Source organism: Lissotriton vulgaris, chromosome 11 (assembly GCF_964263255.1).
Source record: "Lissotriton vulgaris chromosome 11, aLisVul1.2, whole genome shotgun sequence".
NCBI lineage: Eukaryota > Metazoa > Chordata > Amphibia > Caudata > Salamandridae > Lissotriton > Lissotriton vulgaris.
In genome coordinates this window covers 297,988,036-297,999,343 of record NC_141699.1, presented here as the reverse complement: position 1 = coordinate 297,999,343, position 11,308 = coordinate 297,988,036, and the positions used below count along the sequence as shown (strand labels likewise).

General features: G+C 44.3%; 1 protein-coding gene across 1 annotated transcript in view; it reads left to right on the top strand.

Moving 5' to 3' along the window:
• Positions 1–311: 311 nt before the first annotated feature.
• Positions 312–11,308, top strand: part of MED13L (mediator complex subunit 13L) — a 1,083,173-nt gene continuing 1,072,176 nt past the window's right edge. The window contains exon 1 of the mRNA XM_086943260.1: positions 312–441. Within this exon, the coding sequence (XP_086799386.1) occupies positions 370–441 (72 nt within the window). The 5' untranslated portion in view covers positions 312–369. The remainder of the gene's footprint in view (positions 442–11,308) is intronic.

The window sequence follows — 11,308 nt, the reverse complement described above, 5'->3', positions numbered from 1 at the left end:
TTTGCTTCAATTTCAGTCTCTTTAGGCCAATGGTTGTTGCGCCCCTGCTGAGAGATGAGCAGGTTTATTTAAAAAGGAGAAATTTAAAATCGTAACTTTTTTCTGCCATAAAAAAATCCGGACTTTTCTGTCTCAATCAGGGTATTAGGTTGGATGTAAAAGTGCTTCTGTTTCAATCCCATGCTCGCAACTTTAATAACCTCTCAAACAGCTCGCTCGCGCCACAGCCGTCTTCAACCAAAGGCGGACTGGCGCGTGCGCAATGACAAGGCCGTGTGATGTCAGCACGTGACGTGCGGCGTCGCTCACTCGGACGGCCCCTTCCTCTGAATACAGACAGTCGCAACCGGGGCGGCCGTGGAGCGGACCATGAGCGCGGCGGGGAACTGGGGGGCGAACGGGGCCAGCTTGGAGGACTGCCACTGTAACCTCTTCTCACTGGTGAGCGGTGTGGGTAGCCGTGGGAGGAGGGCACTGCAGGGGAGGAGGCGGGTAATCACTCGAGACATGGGTGGGGGCCAGTTGTTGGCTACCTGGGAAGGTGCTGACCCTACAGACGCCTCTCACTGGTGAGGGTGGCACATGAGATTGGTTGGAATTTGCACCATCCCTTTCTCACTGCTGAGAGGAGCAAGGGGGAGGCCCCGCAGACAGCAGCCTCCGGGGCACTGCAGCCTCCTTTCATTGCGAGGGGGCGCTGGAGGCGAGAGGAGGCACGGCATCCTCTTGTCGCTGGTAAGGGATCTCTATAGATGTTGCCATGTGTGGCAGCCTTGCGGAAGAGGGCAGTGCATCACCTTACTGGCAGGGGATGGGAGAGAGCTCCTCCAGAGTGTAATCACCTGCCCCGGGTAATTGTGAGAGCTGCAGTGGTGACCTTTGAAGTATTGAGCAGCATTCTTTTTTTAACGTGTTACCCGTGTGTTTGATGATCTCTCATGTTTATCTTGAGATCTGAGCTATTACCTGTTCTGCTGATGTGACTGTGTGTGTAAGTAAGTGGGTTGGTTGTTGTCTATTTCCTGTTGTTATTGAAGCTCCGGCTTGTGATTTGGCTCTGAGCTATGTATGTAAATTGAGTAACGTGTCCTCTGTCCGGTTGTCCCGGGGTGTCAAAGACAGTGAACTGATCTCTTCTCTTAAGGTGTCAGTGCAAAGGTTGAGCTGTACTCTACTCTCGAGGTGTCAGTGCTGCCCCGTTCTCCCGGGTGTCAAGGCTGACAAGTACTTCCGAGGCATCAGTGGGAGTTCTGACCTGTAGTCCTTATGTTGTTATTGCTGACCTGTGAACCTCGGGTATTCGTGCCAATGCCGAGTTGGAGTCCTCCGGCATCAATGACAGTACTGGCCTTAGTCATGAGATGTCAGCGAGAAGGCTTACTTCTCCTGAGGTCAGTGGGTGTTTCTAGCCTGTTTTCCTAAGGTGTCTGTTGAGGTGCTGACATGTATTTCTCGGCCATCAGTGGTACGCTGACTTGTTTGCTTGAGCTGGCAGTGATTATTACCTGCTTTTGTTGATGGGAGAGTGAGGTTTCCGAAAGTGGCACTGGGACTTCAAACTTGTTTGCTTTGAAGTGAGGCTGCAAAAATGTTATCCTGAGGTATTCTAATACTCTTGTTTGATGGTATGTTGCTGCTCCATAGGCTCCCATGTTTACCATTATCAGCAGATTTTGAGGCACTCACCTGGGGCAACATGCTACACTCATTGCACCTGCTAGCTGCAACAAATGGGTGACTGTCCAGATTGTTAGGAATGGTTCCTGTTCAGTGTGGCCTATCCAGTTAGTGACCGCAACCTTAAGGTTGCTGTAAGTGCCCCTGTAGCTGTTGTGGAGTACCCACCGAGGAGCATCTGGCTATGACTGCTGTGGCAAAGATCAGTCTCCCTTACACATTCATCTGAGTGCTGGGGGAGATGTGGACCTCTGCAGTGAATTGCCATTACACGCAAGCCTAGGCGCTCCCGTGAGTGTATTGAATGTGTTTTTAAAGTGCTATTACTACAACCTCCTGTGAATCTTTGCGTTTTTACATCAGTTTGGATACTTTCCTTTTTGTATTCAACAGAAACTAACCTTGTCAACTTTGCACAAGTTCATCTGTCTAAGAGATGTCCTTAGTAGACAAAGAGCAAAAAACACTAGTTAATTATTGTTGTGTAAAAGTAGTGGAAAGTAGGTTGTCTCAACGCTGCCATTCGTTACTTAGCTAAGAGGAGTTAAACAAGAAGTAGCCTTGCTAACTTTTTACAAGTTAATCAGTCTAAGAGTTGGCCATAGTAGACATAGAGCAAAAAGTATTAGATAATGCTTTGTCCTGTAAAAGTAATAGCAAGTTGTCCCAACGCTGCAATTCATTACTAAGCTAAGAGGAATTGTAAACTTGTGCTAAGCATGTCTTGGTAATTGTGACTATTTTTATTGACTTGTGGCTGTAGAAACTTGTTTTTGACTAGTAATTTGCATGACTACTTTTCATGAAATGGAGCCCCTACTTTGATGAGTGGTACCAACATCAGAGTAATGGTTGTCCATGATGGGGATTCAGTTATGAACTGAGAACTGGCGCTCATGAGGGAGGACCTTCTCTTGGGAATTTCATCGAAAAAGAAATGCTTGTTTTGAAAGTATCCCTCATGGGAAGGGGTTTCGCCAGTGGTGGTGCCACTCTGATAAGGCATTTGGTTTTATTTAACGGTTTTATAATGTGCACTTTTACGGATGGGTGTTGGGGAAGATTTACAATATTAAATAAAAGAGCATGATATAGGTTGCATTGATTATGGGAATATGATGAAAGAAGTTAGATAATTTGTAGCTGTTACATGTTTGCTGTAGATCCCTAAGAACCTTTGCTGAGTTCACATAAGTACTGCCTTACGAGGTGGTCCTTCAGCTAATTATAAAAGGTGGTGAGCAGGGTCAGGGTTTCGATATTGGGAGGCACAGTTTCGGACTCTGCTGGTTGCACCACAGAAGGACTGTTTTCTTGCTGGAGATGTTCTAAATTTGGGGATTTCGAGATAGATTTTATAACTTCTGAGACCCCCTTTAGACTGCCAGCGAAAGGTAGGTATGTTAGGGAGATAATGGATGACTTTAAGGTCAAGGCAGTAGATTTAATTGGATTCTTGCAATCATGGGAAGCCAGTGGAGGTTGCAGAATGTTGGACTTATGAGGATGAGTGTCTGGATGACACAGTGAACAGCTGTTTTAGGATAAACCGCAGAGGAGGTTGCACATTTTCTTTAGAGTGTGGGGTGAAAGTCAGACACACAGTTTATGTGAACATGTATAATTTACGAATCTAGAGTGAAGGTTGATGATCTATCTGGCTGGTGGGATTGGTGCAAGTATTTGGAGATTTTCCATAGAGGTATGTTTTGCTCAGAAGGAGCCAATCCATAAAGAATGGAATGTATTTATGTAACCCTTCATTGCCTTGAAAATGTGTGGGTTTGTAATGTATTTCATGTGGAATTGTTTTTGTTGGTGCTTGGTTACCCCATGTGGCTCCCCATGAGCTAACTTAGTATTGTTGAATGTGGTTATGACGCTGTGGGTTGCAGATGTGGCTTCCATGGGAACTGTTTTGGTGGAAATAAGTCGCCTCCGAGTTCCAGGGAGGTCCAGCGCAACTTACATGTGTTCAGACCCTATCTGTGATAATGTTCTGATTTGTGACTCAATCACATTGCAACAATTTAACAAGTCCCCATATACGAACATCGCTTTGAGCTTGCAGCTAAGTGTCCCTTCCTAGATGGCGTTATCCCCTATGAATAGTCACATGTAGGTGGAGGTAGCCCTTGTAGAAGGAGAACTGCCTCGTAAAGACTGTCAGCTTCTACTGGCAGCGCTATCGCTGCTGAAAACATCCTCACTGCGATGGGCAAATAACACCATTTGCAGCCTGTAATTCCCATGTGTGCTGCTCACACGGGGGAGGCCCTTGCCCGTATCATTACCCAGTGCTTCCTCGGAAATCTGAGCACCGGGAGGGAAGCTTGCTCTGCCAGTGCTGCCTGCTCTGGGATTGCCGGCCCCAGCCTCCACTCCCATGTGTCCCAGTTCCCCGGGGCGGAGCGATCAGTCTTGCACCCCGTGTGCGCGGCTGCAGGAGCTGCTCTGATCTGAGCGGTGGGGGCGGGGAGGGACGGCCGTGCCAACACGCTCGTGTGATTGTCATTACCAGCATGGGAAGAGGCATTTGTGTGTTAAAGCATCTGTAAGTGGGGGCAGGTTACGCAAGCACCCTGCCAGTCGCAGCACGTCTGATGGCGGTGCATGTGCTGGGAGAACGCTCCGCACTTCCCTTTTTGAAAACAAACATCTATATTGTTATCATTTCACGGTTTCTCCGAGGCAGATCTGTCCAGCAAAGAATAGCATTTCGTTTATTTCTTGATCGGCTCCTGTTTACAGGAATGTGTGTCTAATGTATGGCTCCGTTTGGATAGCGCAGGGATTATTTGGCACTTTTCGTCCTCTGTTGATTATATTTTATGCCACCGCAGAAGTATGAGCCAGTCCCAAATTCCACATCTCTGCACAATTTCAGCATGAGTAATCTCAACTGCGGCGCTACCTTTTGACTCGCCCTGATTGTTTTGTTTTTCGGAAGTGGTGTTCTCGCTGGCTGCGTCCTCCGTTGTACCCCGGGCTCCAGTCCCTCGCTCAGTGTTTACAGTTGTTAACCGCCGAGCCCGCCCGGGTGCGGTGGAAACACTGTCCACGGTTATATTTATAGTTCCGTGTGGTGTCCAGTGCACGTGCAACCCCGCCTTTATACCCTGCGTAGGGCCAGCCAGTCGAAGCATGCGCGGGCTGTCCCCATTTGTGTCACGGAAATGGATGGACTTGCGTTTTACCGCAGCAGATACACCATTTTCTCAGTGCGCAGAATTCCTTTGTGATCGGGCGCGGGTTTTTTTTATTTATTTATTTTGAGGGCGCAACATTCTCTATACAGGCACGCGCACGTTTTGTTTTTAAATGCCCGCAGAAATGATCTTTGCCTCCCGTAACACGGTTACAAAAATCTTGTTTTACGGCAGGCGGGAGGAACTGCTTAGCAGACAGAACGCGTGAGAGTGGGCGGCCCCTGAAGGCTGGGTCTGTGCCTCACAAAGCTGAAGTAAACACTACGTGTGCTGGGAGTGTTTGCAGGCTGCGCTCAGCCTCGTACAGCTGTTAATCAGGCTGGGCGGGCGGCGCGGGGCTTAGACCGCGTTCTTTCATAGGACAGGCTCCCCAGGCTGTGACTTTTGTGCTGGGGAGGCTACCCTACCTCCTCCCCTGTGTCAGGCATGTGCTCTGTCTCCTACACCAGGCTGGGCAGTGGGGCTTTTAACCCCCCCCAAGTAGCTCGGTGCACCACTGGCAAGAATAAAGCCATCCTAACCCTCAGAACTAGGAGTGCAATTCTGTGAAATGTTGGCATAACACCAATAAATATCTGCTTTTCGCATTTGCGTTGCACCACCGCAGCACGAACAACAGTTCAGGGCCTGGAGCACAACTTTATTCTGCTTCATAGGGGACAGGATGGAGGTAGCTTAAGGTAAAGGAAAGACTCAAAACAGAGCCGTGGACTACTCGAGTGGTTTGATGTTTAAGAACGTATTTATTTTCCTTGTGTATACTCTAGCTTTCACGTTGTTTTGAAAATGTCACATGCATAATCGGCAGCGAGATTTCATGTGACAAGGAGCCTACTTGATTTACAGTTACTACTTTGCCGGTCTGCAGTGGTTTGTAGTGCAATGTGAAATCATAATACTGTTATAGAATGCAGTGCTTTTTAACCTTTTGGGTTCAGTGGACTTGTGAATTACTACTGGAAGCAGAGAACCACTGGCCTAAACGATGTATTTTTTTAACACAGATTTTTATTGATTTTCTGATTAAGTTTCTCCGTGCACATTGTACCACGTATTCCTTTTTGTATATAAACACATATAGGCGACCGTGGTATGATTACAGTAGTGACAACGCTGATCTGACATTGATTACACATTTGTATACAATTGTACATGCAATCCAAATCAAAATTTCGATTTCACTGCTGTCGTTACTGTGTACATATTACTCAGTAGAGACCACCTATTGTATTGCCTAGCTCCGTCATATTAAAACTATTCCTAAATTTACTCCCCTCTCCCATTGCCCTAAACGACTTGATCCTCGAAACAATACACGATAATACAGATACACACGTACGTAAAACAAATACACACATAAAATATTTTGTTTAATTCAGAGTGCAAAAATAGTTAATTAATTTCAGTGGAAAGATTGGAGCGTATCAGAATTTTGTTTTATTTCGAAAAGAAGAAATATTATGCTTGACTCTAACATCTGCCTGTTTGCGCCTAATGTATGCTCTCCTCTTGTTGTTCTTCACCAGTACTTCAATTCAGGCCTCCAATCGTCCATATTTGTTTTTTTGCTGTACTTGTGCCGCTCCAACAAGTCAAGTTAGGGACCACTACTTTTTTACCTTCAATTTCAAATGCCAAGAATCGAAGCGAATGAACATTTACAATTTGCCATTTTTTACCTCCATATTTACTTTATTAATCTGGTGTTAATATTTCAACGGTCATAGAAGCCCTCGAGTAGGTGTCATGGACCACATGTTAAACAGCTGGCCAAGAATCGCTCACAGATCCTGGAAAGTTTGAAATTTGCTCCGATTGTAGAGGCAATCTTATAAAAGAATGTGTTTAACCTTTAAACATTGGGCACTGTGAATCTAATCTCTCTTAGTAAATTCAGAGCTCTTTAAAACTCATCCTGACTCACAATTGGCAATGTGTGGCCATAGGAACCAGGTTCAGCAAAATATTGGTGAGGCCTGTACCATGTAATATGAGCTGAATTGAAGCAGTACACCTTGTGTGTCATGCAGGGTGCTCTTACCCATTAATCCAATTTTCATTTGAAATGGCAACACCCCACTGTCCCCTAAAACATGTCCAAACCACCAAATATATTGATTTGCTATAGCACCAGTAAACCATCGCTTGGCTGCCAATCTCTTCTGCTTTGCACATTGAAAATGGGGAAAAATTAACCTAGACGATATGCAATGGTATCCCTTTGTTATAGGAAGAAATCTTTAAACCCTAAAAACATATTATTTGATGGAGTTTAAAACTTCACTAGATGTCTAGTATATATCCGTGTAAATATATACACAGTATACCTATTCATATGTAAAGTATGTTCCTATCACTTTTTTTACTTGCTTTAAAGTATCAACAAATAACTGAAACCATGAACATGCTTACCTAAAATAATGACTTCTTATAAACCTTGCACACTAACTGCCATGCACTAAAACACTCATATGCTTGTATCCTTTATAGAGGGAACTCATTAATATACTTGATGTATCATGTCAAAATTAATGTATTTGGGTTACTCTCAAGAAAGTGTGCCATGGGCCACAAGTGCAGTCTTCCATCTAGGGTTCTCGGAGTTTTGTAATCATGTCTGTGTTTTGACAAATGGAAGTTTCGTTTTTGTAAAATCACATATCTTTTCAACATATTATGTGGTAGCTCAGCCTTTAAATGACGTACTATATCAGGGGGAAGGCTAAACTTGGTTTTTACTTTTAATAAGCATTGGCAAAGCCAGTATCTCTTGCCTTGGGGACCTATTTGCATTTTAAACATTTTTTTGCCACACTGTACAGCATCCTTAATGTTGTGCGGCATGGTTAAAGGAAATTAACATTAAAAAAAGAAAGCAATATCAAGCGGCAGAACTTCATTTTGTAGGAACCCGTGCCTACAAAATGGCACCATTTTTTTTTTTTTTAAATGGTCTGGCTTCCCAGCGCAACTGTTGCCAGACAATTATGAGCATCACTAGAGTGAAGCTTTAGTTCTGCCCACATGCTGGGAGCCAGGAGTACATGTTTTGATTTGGTAGAAGTTGGGTGCTTCCTCTAAAAAGTGCTTGCCCTCCGTGCAGCTGTGATCATTTTATTTATTTATCCCAGCTACCTAAACTTGAACTTTAAGGGGCACCCACATGGCATTTGAATGCTATTAAAGAGCCCTTGGATTGCTCGATAATTTATGTTGTGTTTCCTTGGCAGCAACACAGATTGGAGAAGGGGGATAATTAACCCATACATATTTTTTGTTCTGGGTTGACAGTGCGGTGGTCACCTTATATTTCAACCAACACCAATATTCTACAGTGATTTGCTTCCACACAAATTATAATCTATTCCCAGGCTCCATAATTGTGTTGCTTCACATTACCATACAGCATCTCCCTAAAGCCCAAACTGTTGGCATTGCCAATGCTTGTTCTTTAATTAAAGCACCTGTGGGGATGGGGAAGCTACACGGAGGGCTCGAGGTAGGAGCAATTCAGGGGATGGGGGACGCAATATGGTGATGGGCAAGCCATGTTGTTGGAGGGGTAGGGGAACCAACACAAGGGGAGAACAATACTGGAGGGTGAGGAGAAGCAACAGATGAAAGAATAATGTGGAGTGGGCAGGTGAAGGAGCACACATGGGAAGCAGTAAGTGAGAAAGAATAAAGGCACAGAGAAGCAACATGGATGCGTGAGGCTGAGGAGTAGAAGCAGTGGATCAGAGAGCAATGTGGAGTGGCTGGGTTAAAGTTACATGGATGAGCAACAGCAATATGTTTGCAGAGTGGGAGAAGCGAATTACACTAGGGAGAGAGCTAGAAGACACATGTATTCAAGGTGATTTAAGACAAAAGAAGTAAATAGGTCCCTGAAAGTGAGTAGTGGAAGGATATCAGTAAATTGGAAATGCTTCAGGGGAGGGATATTCACAAGATGGACAAGGCAAGACATCGAATAAGAAGCAAGTGCCTGAGTGACAGAAAAGCCAATCAACAGACTGACACCAAGCCCCTGTATGTTTCCTGGTAAGCCTAGAATACGTGCTTTCTAGGAGGGAAGACCTAATAAAAAGGGTTGTTTAAATTGATAGGCTCAACATGTTTCACTCATTGAAAAGTTTTAATGCTAACGGTCTGAGAAGAGTCGGAGATGACTTTCAACTTCAGCTATTTGTGAGGCTCTGAAGCAGCCTTTATTCTAATGAACCAAACACCTTTTGAAGTTCTTTAAAGTGGGAAGGCAACACCTGGTAATAGTGAGCAGAGAGAGTCCAGTGCTGAAAATGCTACCCTTTGTCTCCCTGAGCTGTCTTTCCCTTGCAGTGCAGAAGGATAGTGATTTTCAGCATTCAACAGGTTGTACCATATTTAACTCCAGAAATAGAAGAGAGTGCCCCCTTCACACCAAAGGTAGAGGGAACCAAAGCTACTATGAGTCCCAAGGGAAAAAAATTCTTATTTGACTCATGGACCAGATTAAACGCCACACCTCTACTCTCCTCCACCGCAGGGGTCTGGGCGCCAGTGACCACCAATACTGGCTCCTTTGGGCGTGACCATTGGTGATTCACCAGTTCCTTATGCACCTGTGCTCACATTTGGGTTTAAACCTAATCCCACTAAGAGGTGGTATATTAATATCTTGATATTAACTTTGGCAACTTCCAAGCATTGCTTGCAAATTCAAGGCAGATGAAAGAGAGCACCATGAAACTAAACTCTTGATAAGGCACTGTTTTTTATTTTGGCCTCATCCTCTGCAAAAGCCCATGCTTTTAAAAGAAAACCCCTACTTTCACTGAGGAAGTCTATTTAAAATGGAGCATGTATCACTTTATTCGGGATTGTTTGATAATCAAGGGTGGTAATATGGTTCTAAAGCCCTGTTGTTGCAAGATTGGTCTTCTGGCGGCCCGGTATTCTTTTACGTTTTGTCGGCTCGCTTTATAATTCAAGGTACGCAGAACAAATGTTTACTTTATACCGCATGTAGAATTATGAATATTTTATTTTTTTGCATTCTTGCTGCTTTGGAAAAGTCATGTGTTTTTATATTCCTCGTTGAATTTGAGTGGTCTACAGGGAAGAAAACAGTTTACGTACATACTGCGCCCACAAGGTCTTGAAAGTTGGACGGCACTATCTATGAGAGTATTTTATTGACGGTGCTTAAGAGGCCTTTTACAGTCTTTAATTTACCTGGCAGTCAGATGTGCATTATTGAGACTTATTAACCCGGCAGCTAAGTAACCAAGTTAAATTAAAAAGCATTATTGAGGGCTTTAATTATGTCTGTTGGGTACTGTAGCAACGACGTGGGGAGGCTCCCAGTTCTGCGAGCGCCCATCAGACTGAGAGCTCACAATATGCTTGGGTGAGCTCTTTTCCGGAGGCAGCCTGGCACCATATCGAAGACTCGTTTGCATGCTGTCAGGTGGGAATAGGTGTTTTTGTATCAGCTGCAGCCTGGTTTGTTCCTTCACTGCGGTGAGAAGAAAACGTGAAATATTGTTTTTTTTTCTTGATTCATTCGAACTGCTACCGTTGAAAACTGCCTTTATTATGTGCGTAAAATCGTTCAGTATTTGTTTGTCCTCCATGTGAAATAGGAATACATACAACCTAAATCAATTACGTTGGGCATGATAGTGCATGATGCTACTTTATACGCATCTGCGCCCTTCTAGGTGTAACCAGGACAGTGTAAATGTTACAAGAAAATGAAACTCATTGTTCTTGAAAGCTTTCCAAGATTTCCACTACTGCTTGCCCCTCTACTACTAGATCTACTTGATTCTTTGTTACTTACATAATCTGGACCGAGTAGGTCTTGGTCAGTGTTAGGCAGTAGCGTCACCAAAGGTTTTTTTTCCCCCCGAGGGAGGCTTTGGGCTAGGCTCCAAGATTAGACCGGTTTATGCTGGAGACCAGCTTTAAGGCTTTGACCTTCTTGCTGCATGCTTGCTCTCACAGCTTTGGACAACTGCTTGTTAGTGCTGAAGCCACAGATAGTGCCCTGGCCTATAAAAAGGTCTCCAAAAGTGCTTTTCCTTCCTTCAAAAAGAAAAGGTTCCCCCCCTATTGCTGATTTCCAACGTCAAAATCACCTTCGGAAACTTTGACGATTTCAAATGGTTCTCCTGCTAGGTTCCTTGGTTGTAGTGGCCGTCTGATAGTGACAAGTCAGGTCTTTCTAGGTTGCCGGGTCTTCTTTTGATGACTGGAAAAGCAATCCAGATTTCATCAGGAGGAATTGGATAAATTGGGCTCCGACATTAATTGTAGTCTAATCAAATTGTTTCCGGGCTGTGAGCTTTATTTGCCATTGGTTTCTAGTGTTAATTCATTTTAGGTTCTATCTTAAAAGATTTCATTTTAACACGTTACATTTTTTTAGTGGCATT